This window comes from Jaculus jaculus, chromosome 1 (assembly GCF_020740685.1).
Source record: "Jaculus jaculus isolate mJacJac1 chromosome 1, mJacJac1.mat.Y.cur, whole genome shotgun sequence".
NCBI classification, from domain to species: domain Eukaryota; kingdom Metazoa; phylum Chordata; class Mammalia; order Rodentia; family Dipodidae; genus Jaculus; species Jaculus jaculus.
The window spans coordinates 17,069,599-17,089,520 of record NC_059102.1 but is presented as its reverse complement, the minus strand read 5'-3'; the positions used below and the strand labels follow the sequence as shown (position 1 = coordinate 17,089,520).

At 42.3% G+C, this 19,922-nt stretch overlaps 1 protein-coding gene across 2 annotated transcripts in view; it reads right to left on the bottom strand.

Annotated features, from left to right (window-relative positions):
- The window catches only part of Shtn1 (shootin 1), a 124,069-nt gene that overhangs the window by 80,044 nt on the left and 24,103 nt on the right, over positions 1 to 19,922 (bottom strand). For both annotated transcript variants that reach the window (XM_004659304.2, XM_045131887.1), the window contains exons 4-5: positions 11,565 to 11,625; positions 1,520 to 1,614 (exon numbers count right to left, since the gene is read on the bottom strand). In XM_004659304.2, coding sequence (XP_004659361.2) covers positions 1,520 to 1,614; positions 11,565 to 11,625 — 156 coding nt within the window. The remainder of the gene's footprint in view (positions 1 to 1,519; positions 1,615 to 11,564; positions 11,626 to 19,922) is intronic.

Sequence of the window (19,922 nt, the reverse complement as noted above, 5' to 3'; positions counted from 1 at the left end):
TAACCTGTCCAGAGTCACATACTCTCCACAGGATACAACAAGCAATACCCTGTACAGGCTGCCTCTAAATCCTTGCTTTCCATGAACTCTGCCCCTCCTGAGAGGCGGACAGTGTCCTTATTTAAATGTAAGATAATACAGATGATCCTCAGGAGCTAGAAGATTCAGAGCAGCCAATCTGGTCGAAATATATATATATTTTTCTTTGCTTGTTCCAAAAGAAACAAGAGAAATGATGGACAGAGGAGATGGCTCAGAAGTCAAATGTGCCTGAAAAGCCTGTCAGCCTGTGTTCAATTCCCCAGCCACACAAGTAAAGCATTTGCAATTCATCTACAATGGCAAGAGATCCTGGTGCACCCATGCATGCATGCATACACACGCATATACACACACACACACACACACACACACACGTGCACGTGCAAAGAAAGAAAGAGGGGGAAGGGAAGAAAGAAGAGAGAGAGAATGAGAGGGAAAAAAAAGGTGAGCAAGAATCAGGAAGGATGGAAGAGAAATGCAGAGAATTCACCATGAACAACATCATCATGGGCTTGAGAACTTCAAGGATTGCAGCAGAGTGAAAAGAGTTAAGGGTATCTTTTAAAGCATGGGCCCATATTGCTACGGGTCATCACCCAAGTATCAGCAGAGAAGTTACATACACACATGTACATTCTTAGTTGGGCTCTGATGGAGATCTTATGAGTTCTAATGCAATGTCATTATGCAAACAATTAAGCAGACACCTCTAGCAAGTACACTGCTAATGCATATATTTATTTCCCTATCTATTGGCAGTTAGGCTTCAGCCACATCCAAAGAAATACTTTGGAGGTGGGTGGTGTGGGCAATGGCGGGAGTGGAGAGAAGAAAGAAACACAGCCAGCATTACTAATGAAATTTGGTTGAAAATTGCTATAATCCATTTTCTGATGAAGTGGTGCAGATGCATTTTACCCAACCCAAAATACATAAGACACAGATAAAAACATTCTTTAATAATAATGTACTTCTGATGAGACAGAATATAGAAAATTACACACTTGGTAAAATCATCAGCTAGAAGCAATCAGAGGAGCTGTGGAGGTCACCTTCCGCGCGCCCTCACTCTGCTTTCACAAATCACCACCTGAAATGTAAGGCTCCGGGGGCTGACTTTTTCATCTGATTCAGGTAGAAAACAGTCATTGCTCTTGTGTGTCACACCATGTTAGCTTTAGTATTGTAACCAAATGCAGACAAGGTCTGGTCCAACAGTCTACTCCGAGGACCATTTTTCACAAGCCAGAAAGGGACAAAGGTGGAAATGTACACATGAAATTGCTGCTTGTACAGTCGAGAGAGACTGCGCATGAAGCAGATGTCTGCAGAATCACAGTCCAGGATTCTGAGACCTTCCAGTACTTTTCCTCCTTGTTAAGCTGATAAGTGACTAAAGAACTACAAAACTAAAACAGGAGAGACTTCACTCTTTTTGGAAGATCAAGCTGAAATAAGAAAGCTCAGGTTCACTCACCTTTGTTGCCAAGGCTTCAGCACTCTCTCGACATGTCTTCTCGATTTCAAGATGGTTCTGCATGAAATTAACTTCCTCTATAACCATGTGAGAAACTACGAATGAGGGGAAAAAGAGTCTCAGCATTCAAAGATTAGTCAGCACTTCCACAAGCCCACACACCATCCCGTGGGGAAGAATACTGCCATTCTTTCTCCAGCAAGACCTTCAGTCATCACTGAAAAGGTTTTCCAGAAGTTATCTTTGATGAAATCTTAGCTAATATTTGGACATAGAAATTAAAAAAAAAAAACCCACAACTAAAAATATCCACAAATGATTGCACATGTTTTAGGCAAGTTATTTAGGACGTTTTAAGTGTCTATTTCTGTGTCGTATTTATCTGCTGACAGACATATCTGCTAACTTAAAAGAACATCCCATAAATAAAATAGTAGCAATACGACTTCCTTTTCATAGCAGGATATAAGTCATGGACCCAATATGGAAAATGAGCTAATAAGAAAGAAAAACTAGCCAGGCGTGGTGGTACACGCCTTTAATCCCAGCAGTTGGGAGGCAGAGGTAGGAGGATCACCTTGAGTTCGAGGCCACCCTGAGACTACATAGGTAATGCCAGGTCAGCCTGAGCACCAGAGTGAGATCCTACTTCGGAAAAAAAAAAAAGAAAGAAAGAAAGAAAGAGAACTAGATCTCAAGTTGATCTTATAACTGAATTAATAATGTGGGAGCTTGGCTAAGTATTACAATATTGGTCTTTTGTATGATAAACTGTTTCCTGTCATTATAGAAACTCCAAGACAGCACAGTGAAACACCAAGATTTAGGTGTTCCGGAAGGGAGAAAATAGATATGAACAAGTTGTTTCTTGAAGGAAAAAAAAAAAAAAAAAGACTATCAGTGAGTGCAGAAGTAAAAATTAAATTTTACTTTGCATTTTATTGACACTTAAGAGAGTGTTTAATCTCTAGGTTGTTGAGGGGCAGCTGCTTTGTGTAAACTGAAGTTTAAAGGAACAGTCCTTTGGAAGTAGAATTACATTTTGAAGATCAAGTAAGAAAACTGTCCATTCTTCCCACTCATATTTTTAGTTAAAAGAAAATTCTAGGATCTCAAACCTAACTATAGATATGTATGCTTACTGACATTTGTTTGGCTTAAAAAAAAAAATTAAAGGACACCCAAATGTGAAACCCAACAAAGTTAGGCAAAAAGCACTGGGCTCACATAACACAAAGACAGATTACTTTTGCTTCATTTAAGCTTAATTAACCTGCAATTATGATTAAACTCAGGGGAAAAATTTCTCTCCAAATTAAATACAAAAAAAATGTATTACTTCCTAAGTCTGTCCAAAGTTCTTATTATGTTAATATTCAAATTCATAAAGCAGCACTAAATGGCCAGAAACATCTCTAACCTTGACATTTTTTTCAGGGGTAATAATCTGCTGGAAATGCAGGCCAACCAAAAACCACTTAACTAATTAGTAGTTGCAGTCACCGAGAAAAACATGAATCAACACTGTTATTACAAGTGGCACATTTGAGTGGCATCTAATTATGACTTGATGAGCACGATACTTGCATTATCAACATTACTACCGCATCCCATCAGGGCCTAAAAGCTGCTGATGGCATTGACTTCGAGAAACTCCCACTCCATGGTACAGCAGCACCCAACAATCGGCTTGGCAGGGGCCCCCCTCACTAAATGACACGTTAAGCGTAATTACTGGTAGACATTGTAAATAAACAGGATTGGAAGTGAAAATTGTACCAAGTGCATAAGACACAATCTGACACATTGGAAGTGGCAGCCTTAATTGAGAGTTTCTTTGACTGCTCAAGATCATTTCAACTGCATTTCTCAGAGGACAGTGATTATAACTGTGGAGACAGACGGCATAATGGTGTCAGCATTGCTGACGGAGCAGTGAATTAAATTGTATCTGCTGTGGAGTGAAAGCCGTGATGAGAGGTACAGATGCCTTAGTGGTCTTATCATTATAACACAATGGTCATGTTGTCATCAACCTTTCTGGCTCCAATTGAAAAGAAATGATTGTGTGGTGAAGCTCCCCCCCCCCCAACCACCCCCTTGTCCTCTTCTATCTCCTGTTCTGAATAGAACCAATTTTCAGAGAGCTATGAAATCACGCAATAGGTCCTAAAATGCAGCTGCTTGGCATACAAACGGGTCCCCATTAAACTGGAATCACACACAATGTGTGTTTATGCCAAAAGAACAAATAGAAGCTGGACACAGGCCAAGTTTATTCACACACACAAAGCCCGTGTAGCTCTTCATCAATATAATTGCCTTTTACATTGTAGTTTAAATAATAGGCTCTATTATTTCCTTAAAATCCTAATATTCCTGGCATTTTATCACTATGTTTACAAGGTGGGTTCTTCAGAAATGTGAAGGAAAGAGAAAAGAAACCTATACAATTTTTACAACATCAAATATTACTTTGAATTTTTTGCCTTAACTACTTGACATCTCCTACCACAGTCTGGTATTTCTACTCTCATAACAAAAACATAAACACTCTGCATTTTTCATAGGAATTTGACTTTTTTATTCAATACATTCTTGTTCATGAAAGAGTAAGAAAAATCATTTTGCAGTAGCAAGGTTTAGGCCTGGCCAAAAAAAAAAAAAAAAAAGGAAAAGAAATACTTAAACATTTTGTAAAAGGCTGTCCTGTGATTTAGCTTGAACTCACTTAGGAAGGCCCTGCCCACGCATCCTCCAATTCTGACATAGTATGTTCTCTTAGATGGGAGTTTTAGTTCTAACATTTTAAATTGTGCTTTAATTTTCAGTTTAAGAAGTTACTCCAATACCAAATTGATAGCATAGAAATATGCTTATCAACTTTTCAGGTTTAGATGAAAATAATACATAATGATCTTATTTTAAAAACCCAAATTCAAGACTTAGGATACAAAACAAAAATGTATTCCTTGGGCTAGAAAAATGGCTTAGCAGCCTACAAAGCCAAAGGACTCAGGTTCGATTCCCCAGTACCCACTTCAGCCAGATGCACAAGGTGGCTCATGCATCTGGAGTTTGTTTGCAGTGGCTGGAGGCCCTGGTTCATCCATTCTCTGTATCTGCCCCCTCCTCAAAGAAATATTTTTAAAAACTGAAAAAAAATGTATTTCTTGGGCTTGGGAAGATGACTAGGCCATTTAAGGTACTTGCTTGCAAGCGATGCTGTTTTGGGTTCAATTCCCTGACCACCCAACTAAAGCTAGACAGGCATCTGAGAACAGTGGCAAGAGACGCCAGTTCAACTCCTCAAAAAACATGTGTGTAGAAATGAATATGCATTTCAAAAAATTCATTTATTTATTTTTTTGAGAGAGAAAGAGTAAGAGAGAGAGAGAGAGGATGGGAGTGCCAGGGCCACCACCCACTACAAACAAACTCCAGATGTGTGTGCCCCCTTGTGCATCTGGCTTTTATGTGGGTACTGGGGAATCAAATATGTGTCCCTAGGCTTCACAGGCAAGAGCCTTAAGTGTTAAGACATCTCTCCAGGCCTAGATCTAAATGTGCATCATTTAAAAAAAAAATGCATTTGTAGATGACATTAAGGTCTAGAAAAGAAGCAAAGATAAGCTTTCAAGAAAGGGGCTCGAGGGCTGGAGAGATGGCGTAGCGGTTAAGCGCTTGCCTGTGAAGCCTAAGGACCCCAGTTCGAGGCTCGGTTCCCCAGGTCCCATGTTAGACAGATGCACAAGGGGGCGCACGCGTCTGGAGTTCGTTTGCAGAGGCTGGAAGCCCTGGCGCGCCCATTCTCTCTCTCTGCCTCTATCTGTCTTTCTCTCTGTGTCTGTCGCTCTCAAATAAATAAATAAAAAATTTTAAAAAAATTTTTAAAAAAAAAAGAAAGGGGCTCGAATAGGGTAGTTATACTTTAGAAAAACCAAAACTTGCAGATTAATATTGAAATAGTCATAGTAGAGAGTAAAGGATGTGACAAATGACCTTAAGTGTCAAAGTAACACAAGGTCAGGAAGGTGGGTGTATTAACACACGGAGAAGATGGTGGGTCCTGAGTGCGTAGCTGTTGGATTATGGATACATTACTACGTCCTCATCTTCCTCATCTTTGAATCACTCTGAAACTTTTCACAATAAAAATTTTAGGATCTTGGGAACTCAAAAGCATAACCTCAAAGCACACCAACTGTTGTTTCTACCAGCCTAGCTGAGCTATCGAAGCGTGTCTCTCTACATCTGTGTCCTAGAAATCCTCCACTCTCACATACATGCCACCAGAGTACTCACCTAATGCAGGTCACTGGGTTTGGGACTTGGTTTAAGGCCTTTTTCTAAGTTAAAGCAAGGATTGTTTTGTGTTTGGAGATGGGGTCTCACTATGAAGCCCCGGCTGGCCTGGAACTCACTCTACCGATCAGGCCAGTCAAACTTGAGGTGATCCTGCTGCCTCCACCTGCCCAGTGCTGGCATTACAGGCATCCACCGTAGCACCAGGCTATGGGGCAGGGATTCTGGCTCAGGTATCTGGTTCTCTTGCACCTACCAGAAACACTATATACGAGCAGATCCTCGTGGTTTGGCCTGGTTGGCTTGAAGAAATGAAAACATGTAGCAGGTGTTAAGTTTGTTTGTGGGCACCCTTTTTCACGAATATTCTCTGCAGTGTAGAATGATGCAGTATTTACTGAGCCTGGCTGGTCCAGCTCCGTCCTGAGCCCCTCACCTGTGTTTCCCTCGAATCACGGCAACACTCCCAGCAAATGGTTGCTACCACAACAATTTTTTTCTCTGAGAACACTGGAGGCCCCAAGAGGTAAAGAACACATTCCGGGGCTAGAGAGATGACTTAGTGATTAAGGCATTTGCCTGCAAAGCCAAAGGACCTAGGTTCAATTCCCTAGTACCCACGTAAAGCCAGATGCACAAGATGGCACATGTGTCTGGAGTTTGTTTACAGTGGCTAGAGGTCTTGGCATGCCTATTCTCTCCCCCTACCTCTCTCAAATAAATAAAATATTTTTTTTAAAAAGAATACATTCCAAATCACAGAGCTCTGATAAAGTGCAGCCAAGCCCATCTCAAGAGCATTCCAGTTTTCTATGGTCCTTTCTGGTTCCTTATGGTGTCAATGCGCTTGTTTCCTCAGTAACACTCCTCTCCAAACTCTCTCCCCAGCAAGATGGAGGTACACAGGAACTCTGGAGCCTGTGCCATGGTCAGAAAGAAGAACTACTTCAACATCGGTTTGTTTAGCAGGTTTCCATGTGGCAACAAAACAGCAGAAGCTGGCATACAGGCAGAACTGGTGTTGCCTAAAACAGAACCTGGGCTCTAGCACTGTGACCTCAATATATGAAAGGATTTCATTTGTCTGTTCTTGTACAGAAATCTGTCCTGCTAGGCACATGGCTTGGGAATGGTATTCTTTGTGTAGAGAGACTAGGAGGCAGGCTTAGGCTTAGGGGGAGACGTGGCAGAGGGCCATCAATGGCACAGAATTGTGGTGACAGACGCTGCATATAGATAGATAGATAGATAGATAGATAGATAGATAGATAGATAGATAGATAGATGATATAGATATATATAAATATAGAGATAGAGATATATAGATATAGAGATAGAGATATATAGATATATAGATAGATTAGATATAGATATACATATCGATATAGATATAGATGATATAGATATAGATTCTCCTAGGAACTGCATGCAAAGCTAAGATAAGCAGTGCCCAGGAGGCTCTCCCTGAGCCGTACTGATAAGTAGGCTGAGCTTGACAGGTAAACATGGCAGGTATTTCAGATTTCTATTTGTGCCAGAGAAACCTTCCCCGAGAGATGCAAATGTATGGACTCGTATGTAGGGTTACTTCCTAGAAGTTAAAGATGTGAACTCTTAATAACGATGTCCTGATGTAGCAGCAGCAACAACTAGCATTTCTTAAGCACTTGTTACATGCCAGGTATAGTGGTAGACTCTTTTTATAAGATTATCTCAATTTATCTTCAGTGAGCTTAGAAAGCTTGGCCATTCATCCCAATTTTACTAATGCACAAACTTGGTCAGGGATGCATGGGTCCATGCCAAACAGAGCCCTTCACTGATGAAAACATACTGCGATATTCCCTTCTAGATCCCAAATTCTGCCCTGTGTTGAAAAGCTAGAAACCAGTGATTTCAGATAGCTTTCAAAGAAATATGTAAAGTTTTATTATTCCTTGCTTTCTCTTTTGTTTTTTAGCCTGAGTAAAGATTTAATGCCCCGACTTCCTGCCATCCCAACTTTAATTAACTGGGCTTAATGAAGGTAAAAAAATAACTGGGAGGCAGAGGTAGGAGGATCGCCATGAGTTCGAGGCCACCCTGAGACTACAGAGTGAATTACAGGTCAGCCTAAGCTAGAGTGAGACCCTACCTCAAAAATATAAAATAAATGAATAAACAAATAAATGCAGGGGCTGGAGAGATGGCTTAGCAGTTAAAGCACTTGCTGGCAAAGCCAAGGGACCCAGGTTTGATTCCCCAGTACCTACATAAAGCCAGATGCACAAAGTGGCACATACATCTGGAGTTCCTTTGCAGTGGCTAGAGGCCATGGTGCATCCGTTCTCTCTCTCTCCCTCTTTCTCTCAAATAAACAAAATATTTTTAATACTTTACTTTTATTTACTTATGAGAGAGAGAGAATATGCATGGGCATACCAGGGCCTTTAGCCATTGCAAATGAACTCCCGATGCATGTGCCACCATTTGCATCTGGCTTAGGGTTCTGGGGAATTGAACCTGGATCCTTCGGCTTAACAGGCAAGTGCATTAACCAGTAAGCCATCTCTTTGGCCCTATTTTTTTTTAATTTTTTTTATTTATTTATTTGAGAGCGACAGACACAGAGAGAAGGACATAGAGAGGGAGAGAGAGAGAATGGGCGCGCCAGGGCTTCCAGCCTCTGCAAACGAACTCCAGACACGTGCGCCCCCTTGTGCATCTGGCTAACGTGGGACCTGGGGAACCGAGCCTCGAACCAGGGTCCTTAGGCTTCACAGGCAAGCGCTTAACCGCTAAGCCATCTCTCCAGCCCATGGCCCTATTTTTTTTTTAAGGTAGGGTCTCACTCTAGCCCAGGCTGCCCTGGAATTCACTATGGAGTCTCAGGGTGGCCTCGAACTCATGGCAATCCTCCTACCTCTGCCTCCCAAGTGCTGGGATTAAAGGCGTGCGCCACCACGCCTGGCTTCTCTGGCCCTATTTTTAAAACATAGTAAATAAATGTGTACAGCAATGGAGATTGTGGTGCTAACCTTTCAGCTGATCTGAGTTGTTCACAAGGGGGAAAAAGATATAAATATTCTAAACTATCAAAGGTATTTCGAGGAACAGGCGGAAAAGGGAAACAACTGATGAAAATGAGATTGACGTGTTACTCCAAAAACTAACTGCATAATACAAGAGGCAAAACCCCTGCTTCCTCCCTGGATCAAACATGCTAAGAGAAATCCAACCACAAGAGCAGGATCCCCGTGTGTCCAAGGCCACCCTGAGACTCCATAGTGAATTCCAGGTCAGCCTGGGCTAGGGCGAGACCCTATCTCGAAATACCAAAAAGACAAGACAAGACAAGACAGCTGAACCACCTGTGCTACACACTGCATGCCAATCTACTATCAATGGTTCAGGCACCTTAACTAATCCCACCACCAGTGGAGCCCCTCTTTCCAAGGGGGCTGGTGTCGGCACAAGTGTAAGTAAGATGCGGCCCCTCCTCCACTAGGGAACAGGAACGTCCCACACAATCACAAGTCTCACATCCACAAATAGGAGCTCTTTCTATCACAGCGTCTTGGACTCCATACACAGGTAATACCAACAGATGACCCTTGTCACAGGTGCTAAAATGAGCTGGCTGTTGAAATTTACTTGTAATGATGCGTGCTTGTGGCTGCTGTTACCCTCCAGGAGAGTACACTACGTGGCTGTGCAGTTACCAAGTCAGCCTTGTATGTCTGCCTGACTGATACACTCGCTGCACAGTGACAGGGGAAGGCCTGACGTGAAGGGGGATGGGGCGATTTTCCTTGCAATAGTCTGGCTTTTTGCCCATGACATATTCCCATATGACATTTTTGGGTCTGAATAGCTATGCTCTGATTTAGGGAATAAATAACAGATTTTTTTACCACATAAAAATAACACAGTAGCCAGGCTTGGTGGCACGTGCCTTTAATCCCAGCCCTCAGGAGGCAGAAATGGGATGCTTGCTGAGAGTTTGAGGCCACCCTGAGACTACAAAGCAAATTCCAGGTTCCAGTTCAGCCTGGGCCAGAGTGAGACCTTACCTCGAAAAACCAAGGAAAAAAAAAAAAAAAAAAGTAAAGAAATTTTAGAGAAAGTTATTGCCAAATATAATTTTGCTTAGTGAGAGGGCTATTTCTAACATTAAAATTGCCTAAACTCTGCCCACTAAGTGCTTTTTTTCCTTTTTTTTTTTTGACCACTTTGTTTAGTGACAGTAAGTAGTAAGCACTGAATATAAACAAGTGGGTGAGCATTCACTAGAGAAACCAGTACCACCATCAACCCACAGATATACACGCCACCTCCCAAAGATTTCTTCTACTCCATTCATTCATTCACTTATTCACAGAGCAGGAATCAAACTGACAGCCTCACATATGTAGCCAACTGCTATGCCACTGAACGGCATTCCCACGCCCCTACTGATGTATTTAGAAGACTTACAATACTATCTCTCAGTTCACGTGTAAATGTGTCATACAGGTTGAGTGGCTACATACACAAACCTAGACAGTAGATCTAGTACCTTTTCAATGAATTAATCTCAGAAACTAATCAAATTCATGCTAAAGACTTATGTATAAAAGTACTAGCCATGCATTATTGGTAATAGTTTTAAAAAAATAGAAATAGGGGCTGGAGAAATGGCTTAGCGGTTAAGCGCTTGCCTGTGAAGCCTGAGGACCCTGGTTTAAGGCTCGATTCCCCAGGACCCACGTTAGCCAGATGCACAAGGGGGCGCATGCATCTGGAGTTCGTTTGCAGTGGCTGGAGGCCCGGGCGTGCCCATTCTCTCTATCTGCCTCTTTCTCTCTCTCTGTCTGTTGCTCTCAAATAAATTTTTAAAAAACATTTAAAAGAAACAGAAATAATCTATCAATGAAACAATGAGCAAGTTATGGCAATATATTACCATTGTATGTCATTACAGGCAATCTCTCATAATGCATACAAGATGATCTGAAAAAAATGTGGAGCACTGCAGAGCAGTGAAAATGAATCAGAGCTATGCAGGTCAGCACAAATAAATTCCAAGAACCACAGCATTGAGTACAAGTAGAAAATATGACAAATTATACCTTACACACAGAAAAACATTTCACATATTTACATTCATATATTTCATGACCTGCAGAATATAAACAAAATGCAATCACATGAAGCGGGAGAATACAAATGAAGCCAGGATACTGCCCATCCCGAGAGGCCGGGAAGGGAACAGGGCTAGGGAAGAGTGGCATATGGTCTGTTAATACATACTATATATATTATAGAAAATAATGGTCAGCAATGGAAGCTAGTATTTCTACTGGTACACAGATATACGGTATACTAAAAAAGTAGGGTACAAAATGTTGAGTTAAAATATGTACATTTATCAAAACATATACTAACAAATAGAAGATCTCAAAGGATAAACAAAAGTATTAACAACAGTTTTTCTCAGGGAGTCAAGGTAATAGTTTGTTTTCTTCTATTTGCATAATAAAAATTTTCTTATAACAACTTAGAATTCTTATAAGATCTTTATAAGACAATAATGCTTTTTCTGTTTCTTACAAAAAAAAAAAAATCATAGTAATGCCAGGACATTTTGTGGGGCAACAGATAGATAATTTTTGTCTTCTTGATTGTATAGTTAATGTATCTGCAACTAGACAGGGTTTCCATCTCTTCATACAGTCCCAAAAGTCATGTGTTTTTAATGAGTGTGGAAATGCTTACATACTTTTTTGAAATTCTTCCAGTTTTTTAACAGCTTCATCTCGTTCTTGCCTGATTTTGTCACACTGGAATGAAAAAGAGAAGCAAACGTTAAATTGGTATGATACATTTTAACTGTGACAAAGTGACTATAGGGCAAACCACACCCTCGGCCCCATTTTCCAAACCATATATATCCTCCACCGGCACCTGCCGCCTGACATCTGCTTGGATAGCTTGGTATGTATTCCACTGGTATCAGGCCATTTTTCTGGAACCTTTTACTAAAGTCACCTATCGCTCACTGTGTCCTCGGTAACAGACCAAGTGATCATTCTTTAGCTAAAATGTATTCCTTGTTTAAGAGAATATTTGTGCCTCTTTGAAAGAAAGCCAACACCGTGAACATGCGGCCACGTGCAAATCAGCTGCCCAACCATTTCCACTAACAGAACACGCTGAGCTGTTGGAAGCCAAAGGGAAAATGACTACATGAAGCAAGGACCGGCTATCACACACTTGCATTTTCTCTCACTCAAGAGAAATAAAAAGTGATCCTGGGGTTTTCAGAATTCTGAATACAAGAAGATAGCAAATGAAGAGAAGATAATATATTCCACAACAAATATGGGTCATTTACATAAATGGGATTTTATTTATTTATTTATTTATTTGAGAGCGACAGACACAGAGAGAAAGACAGGTAGAGGGAGAGAGAGGGAATGGGCGTGCCAGGGCTTCCAGCCTCTGCAAATGAACTCCAGATGCGTGCGCCCCCTTGTGCATCTGGCTAACGTGGGACCTGGGGAATCGAGCCTTGAACCAGGGTCCTTGGGCTTCACAGGCAAGCGCTTAACCACTACACCATCTCTCCAGCCCTAAACAGGATTTTTTTTATTCCCAAGTTGAGAATGCTCATTGAAAAGACTTTAGGAGGCAAGCTCCTAAAAGACAAAAGGAACAATTAAAATATGAAGAACTTTTAGAGTATCTAGTATAAAAGTGAGTGTCCCATATTTCAACTGGCCATGAAGTTACATTTTTTTGAAAACCCCAATGTTCATTATGACAACTGACTTCAGTTTACCCAGAATTTCATAAAACCAAAAAGAATAATACATTGTCGAGATATATTCATCAAAAGTTCTTAAAACTTTGAAAAGAGATTTTTTTTTCCCCCCAAGGTAGGGTCTTACTAGCCCAGGTTGACCTAGAACTCACTCTGTAGCCTTAGGCCAGCCTGGAATCCACATCCACAGTGATCCTCCTACCTATGCCTCCTGAGTGCTGGATATAAAGATGTGCACCACCATGCTCCGCTGAACAGTTTGTTTTTTTTTTTTAAAGGTAAGGTTTTGCTCTAGCCCAGGCTGATCTGAAATTTATTATGTAGTCTCAGGGTAGCCTCAAACTCAAAACAGTTCTCCTACCTCTGCCTCCTAAGTGCTGGGATTAAAGGTATACACTACCACACCTGGCTCTGAAAAGTGATTTATTTTATTTTATTTATTTATTTGCAAGAAGAGAGAGATAGAGAGAAGAGAGACAGATACAGAGAATGGGTCCTAGGAAATTGAACCTGGGTCCTTGGCTTTGCAGGCAAATGCCTTAACAACTAAGCCATCTCACCAGCCCTGAAAAGTGATTTTGAACTACAAGAGTCATAGTTAAAATATTTAGTTTTCTAGGAATACCTTAATCTCTTAGAAAACTATATAAATAAAGCACAGCTCTACGTTATATTTGGTTCCTAACATGCCAGGTAAAGACATTGGGTCATTTCATCTTGTTGGGAGTTTTCTTTTCTAGCGCTGGAGATCTCTGCCCTAAGCTGTGTCTCAGCCTGAGCTATGGATGCTTTTAATTTCATATCTCAATGGCCAACACATTGTGACGTCATTGATTATTTTCAAAACCTACAGGTTAAAAACCACGTGATCACTCTCTTCCATCAGACTGACGATAAGTGGAAAAGTCTGACATGAAAACCAGGTGGCTCACTTTCTACCAGTGAGTGTCGCGTTCATGGTTTGATCACTGTGAAAATGAGCGTCAGTCAAGACTGAAATGCACCTCCCCTATGACTCAGCAATTCTACCTGGAGGCGCACACACCCGGAAAACCTCTAACAGGTGGGCAAGATGACCTGTACAAAAATGTTCAGCATGCAAAATCACAATGAAGCAGGGTATATTCACAGACTATGCTAGCTACAGAGTGGTTAGATAAATTAAAGCCATGTAATCAACACAAATAAATTTCAAAACCCATGCCACATGAAATGAATAGCAGAATATGTATCTCATGATTCCTTCAGCACAGAAAAATGTCTCATGTATTTACATTCTGCATGTATGTCATGATCTATATGGCATAAATCATACAGAAGAACATGAAAGGGAAGAATACAGCCAAACCTATGACAAGGCTCGTCCCTCCGGAGCCCAGGAGGGGAACAGGGGACACGGTATCTTCATTTAACTGTAGCACTTTTTAATTTTTTTTATTTTAAAAAAAAGCAGTTAATTTTGTGGAGTGGGCATTTATTATAATGTCTTCTTGGATATAACTTTTTTTTTATTTTAAAAGCAAGAAATAGCCAGTTCAGTTGGTCCCTTCAGTTACAAAAGAACCATGGAGAGGTCAGAAGCGCATCTCTGCCCGTAGGACAGACCCACGGGCAGGAAAGCACGTCCGCAGCCGGGGCACCGGGCTAAGGAAGCACAGCCGAGCATCAAATGTGGAGAATCCCCCAGCGAGTGAGTCAGGCTGAACCCCAGATCGTTCTCTACAGAAGGCATATTGTGTAGAAAATAAAATAAATCAACTCCATCTCACAGTGTTTCTGGGTCCAGGTTAGCAGAGAAAACCACACTTACCATGGTTTTTGGCAGTTCCCCCCACATAAGTGGAAGACTCCAGACAACATAACCTGTATGTGTCACTGCTGGCAGCTGCTTCTGGAATGTTCCTTTTGTTTTCTCAAGCTGGCTCCTGTTTACTTTGGACTTCCCCAAAACTCCTGCCAGTCTGCCCTCCTCTCTCCAACAATGCCCAGGATTGTCAGAGGCGCAACAAGAACCCTAATTTCTGACTTGACTCAAAGGCTTGAGCTACGGCGGTCACGTGCAACATGGCTGGTGTTTGACTTTCTGATGGATTCCACTTCCTCGTGTGTGTCCTTGGAAGGAGAAGGCACTCTGTAAAGAACTGTCTTCATCTGACAGCTGGCAACAGAGGGTGATGCTGCTGACCGTGTCATCCGGGTCCCTTGTGTACCTCTCAAAGTTCCATTTAAAGGAATCGGACATTCCGGCTGGAGGGATGGCTTAGAGGTTAAGGCATTTGCCTGCAAAGCCAAAGGACCCAGGTTCAACTCCCCAGAACCCAGGAAGCCGGGTGCACTGGTGGCACATGTGTCTAAAGTTTGTTTACAGTGGCTGAAAGCCCTGGTGTCCCCATTCTCTCTTCTCTCCCCCGTTCTCTCTCTCTCAAATAAATAAAGTAAAATGAAAACAAAACAAAACAAAAAGGAATCAGAGGTTCATCTATTTCTTACATGGCCTGGCCCTACATGTCACTGAGACTCGGCATGACAAGGGCATCAAACGGGTGAGGCTGTTCCTGGTCAGACCTGGAAAAGGCCATCAGGTCCAGTACCTACCACCATTCATGCAAGTCCCATGTCCTGGTCACTGGCAATGCTGTCCTGGTCATTGGCAATGCGTGACCTACCTGGCTGCCCAGTGGTGTGACTTGCTAACTATGTTCTGTGCTCTTTTTTGAATATTTTTTTTATTTACTTGCAGAGAGAAAGAATGAGAGAGAGAGAAATAAGTATGGGAGGGCTAGAGATATGGCTTAGCAGTTAAGGTACTTGTCTGCAGAGCCAAAGGACCCAGGTTCAATTCCCCAATACACACCTAAGCCAGATGCACATGGCAGCACATGTGTCTAGAGTTCTTCTGCAGTGGCAGGAGGCCCTGGCGTGCCCATTCTCTATCTACCTCCCTTTCTCTCTCTCAAACAAATAAAATTTAAATTAAGAAAAAAGAAGTGCCGGCTATGGTAGCCACATACCTTTAATCCCAGCACAGGTAGGAGGATCACCATGTATTCAAAGCCACCCTGAGACTACATAGTGAATTCCAGGTCAGCCTGGAATACTACTCGAAAAACCAAACAAAATAAACAAATAAAAAGTAAAAGTAAGTATGGAAGTACAAGAGCCTCCTGTTGCTGCAAACAAGCCCCAAACATACATACCACTGTACATCTGGCTTTAGGTGGGTACTGGGGAATTGAACCGAGGCCTTCAGTCTTTGCAAGCAAGCATGTGCCTTTAACTGTTAGGCCACCTCCTCAGGCCATGCTCTCTGTTCTTAAGACCCAACAGATAGGAGCTAGTGAATAACAGGTATGTTAACCCCAGTCTTAACCCAACACACAGGTAACCTGTTTCTACTGAGTCCAGCTCTCCCCAACCAACACACTCACAAGCTGTCTCCAAGCCCAGCTGTGTTCCATCAGGAGTCTTCATGTGGCTTTGCTTTCTATTTTCTGCTACCACATTATGACAGAACTGGCAGCCAGTGAATTTACCATCTGCTATGCTGAAAAGCTGAAAAGGGTGTGTGTTCGGTGGGGGTGGGGGGGAGCAGCGGTCACACATGCTGCAAATGCAGCTTTCTCATATTCCAAACCAGAACTGATCAAAATGAGAAAGATGCACCCACTTACCAAGACAGAATCCAAACATCCAGTCACTGCCTCATCTTAGGTGAACTCAGAAACCCATCCTGCAATCCTCCTCCATTCTACTAGCAGGGAGAAGGTAGCCAGGAGTCTGGGTCCTTTTGGAAAACTGTCTCATCTTTATGCCGCATGGAAGCCCCTCACCCACCCCACCCTTTCCTCTGCCCTGCTTGCAGCTGCACCGTCTGTGAAAACGGCTTCTTTTTGTGTTGTGAATGGCTTGTGAAAACTCTGAAATAGCAACAGATGTTCTCTGGTCCACATCACTTAATTATGAAACCCAACAATGCGGTGCGGCTCGAGGCCGGGGTAGAACCCAGCGGCCTGGCGGCTTCAAGCGAGCTGGGTATAGTGTTACACCAGAGACTCCGGCTTAGCTCTATGTAAAGTGATGAGCTGACTGGACATTGTCCCTGCTAGTTCTGGAAGACCTTAGGATCAGAAGCCCGAGATCTTTTCCAGATTTCCTCCTTGAGCCTCATCCAGGCTTGTAAAACCAAACCAGGGTCTCACAAGGCTGGTGAGGGACTGCGCAGGATACAGGAGGGTTCTCCCAGTGTGAGCTGGCCTCTTTCCTGCGCCCCATCCACTGGGCAGCTCACCTGTGCTCCTTCACCTATCAGCCCAGTATTGTCAACGTAAATGTGTCTTTCCCAGGGTTCAGTAGACGGACGTATGACTGATACTGATAGCAAGACTGCTTTTTAGTTTGCTGTGTGGGTTGATGCAAGAAAAATAGCAACCATCCAACTTTCACTAACATAAACATTCATTTTCATCTTCCTGGCACACGGATGCAAAGAAGGTTATTGGACATGTGGAGACCAGAAAGTATATACATGAATGGCGTGCGAACACGTCCAGGACAGGACAGGCTTCCTCTGCGAAACGCCTTACACGGACTGAGGTAGAGCGGCCACCTCCTGTAATCAACGACTGCTTCGGTTTCCTTCCTCTGATCGCTGGACAAGTCCATGCAGCGCCTCTACTGCATTAAACTGTGTTAAACACTGGGGTCTCACAAAACGTATGGTCTACTGAGAGAAACAGACAATGAGATGACCAGTGTAAAAGAAGGACTCTCGCTAGAATGACAGAAATACTTCGCTCCTCGGGTAGCATACAGCACAAGCCATTACCCTACGTCCAGAGGGGTTTTCAGCGCCACACTCTTTCTCTTGAACTTCATTCCTCCCATGTCCAATGACAATATTTTGAACTGGAAGCGTGCACGGCATCAGAACCGGTCGCAGAATCCTCGGTGGTGCAATGAGAGAAGGCCACCTGATCGTTGTTTGGTAAAAATCGGCAATTCTATTGCTCTATCTATGGAAGTGTGGCTACCACTCAACTGTGCTTTCTGGATTTCTACACATTTACTCTTAAAAAAAAAAAAATAAAAAGTACAATGCATTAAATCATTCCCACTAGGGTGGAATTCCTTTCACTCTCTGTCCCCTTTGGTGTTCTTTCTTCCAATTCAAAGTTCTTTCCCTCCAGTTTTCACAGGCTGTAAAGAAGTGGGAGCAGCCCCCCCACCCAAGCCTCCTTGCAGCATTCTCCAAATTCTAGGTATTGTGTGTGAGATGGAAACACATGTCATCAGAACTGAGACCCTGTTCTTTGTTTCTGGATAGATTGCTGTTAATAAGAGACTCATTTTCACTTCCAAACTGCTAAGTAATTACTTTTTCTCTGGCACAACCACTTGCCACTCTGTCTCAAAGAAACTGCATGTATGTGGATGTATTATGCATGAACAGTCGGCATAATGGATGTGTGTATCTTGCTCTTTAAAGTGGCTTCTTTACTGATTTTTTTTTCCTTTAAATAAAATACTTGGGACCTTCACCCCTGAATATTACACGAGAGGAAGAAGTTCTAACAATAGATAATTGAGCCAAGATGCAAACAGTATCGTATGCGTGGCTTCTTGAAACCTAAGTCTCGGGAAGTGACTGTCTCCTTCCCCTTGTGCTCATTGTTTCTGGCAGGCACACAGCACCACCCAAGGCCCGGCGCAGCAGCTCACCCGGCCGACGTCTAATCAGCACTTAAACACTAATGCACTGCAAAATTCCATCTCCGAGCAGAATATTAGACATAAATGCTTACTATTTAATGCCAGACATTCTTCTATTATAGACTTCCTTCTTTTTCTGTTTACTCTTTTACTACACACACACACACACACACACACACACACACACACACACACACACAGCACACTCTAGGAAATGTGAATGCTATTTCATTCAGAGCTCAGTGAGGCTTTCCCCCCTTATTAGAAAACACACACACACACACACACACACTATGACAGAGATCCCAAGTGAGTCGTAAGAGAATGCCCTTCACTTAGCAAAGCATGACTGACATCTAACACGGTGACTGCGACACCAGCAAAGAAACATATTTTCTAAAACAAAGCCAACCATGTTTCCATATCCCAAACTCAAGATCTGGAAGCCGTTAACCTCAGTGTGATAGGCTCTCTAACTTTTACTACTGCTGATGACAGCAGTTAGAAAATGGGCAAGGAATAATGGAAAGTAGCCACCCTTTCCTTGTCTCCACCGATCCTGATGTCAAAACACATGGACACATATCAAATTCTAGTTTTTACATTTCAATCCAATCTACACCCTATTCTTATTTCCTATTTAATATTTTGACAATAAAACAATTTTGACTTGTCAGTACTACAAATAAAAACTATATAGATAGTTCTTTCTTGTAAATAACAATACCCCAGGGCCATGCTCATGCAAACAATCCTAATTAAACTTAAGAGTATAAAAAAAGGGGGGGCAGGGCTGGAGAGATGGCTTAGCGGTTAAGTGCTTGGCTGTGAAGCCCAAGGACCCCGGTTCGAGGCTCGGTTCCCCAGGACCCATGTTAGCCAGATGCATAAGGGGGCGCACGCGTCTGGAGTTCATTTGCAGTGGCTGGAAGCCCTGGCGCGCCCATTCTCTCTCTCTCTCTCTATCTGCTTCTTTCTCTGTCACTCTCAATCAAAAATAAATAAATAAAAATGAACAAAAAAGGGGGGGGAAAAAGGGCTTGAGGGATGGCTTAGTTGTTAAGGCATTTGTCTGCAAAGCCAAAGCACTCAGGTTTGATTCCCCAGGACCCACGTTAGCCAGATGCACAAGAGGGCGCATGTGTCTGGAGTTTGTTTGCAGTGGCTGCAGGCCCTGGTGCACCCATTCTCTCTCTTGCTCCCTCTTTCTCTGTCAAATAAATAAAATGAATAAATTTCTTTTTAAAAGGGGCAAAAGAATATTTGGAAGTCTAGCTGGGAAGAGGAAGGGGTTCAGTGGGAGCAGGAGAGAGATGAGAGAGCCACACAGGAGGATATGTTTAAAACAGACTTTATACATGTAGGAAATTGTCAAAAATTTTTAACCTAACAAAAAAAAACTCTACTTGTGAAACAGTTAGAGAAGGCTTTTAAAAAAAGGAAAAGAAAAAAAAAAAAGGAACTATAAGCTGAGCAGTAAAGGAGACTAAGTTTGTCACAGGGAAGAGAATCTTGTCTCATTCCACTGCTGAAGTGCAGACATCCACACAGGAATTCATCCCTTAGTGTGGCTCTGTGCAAACTGCTTTGTATCCCTCACTAAAG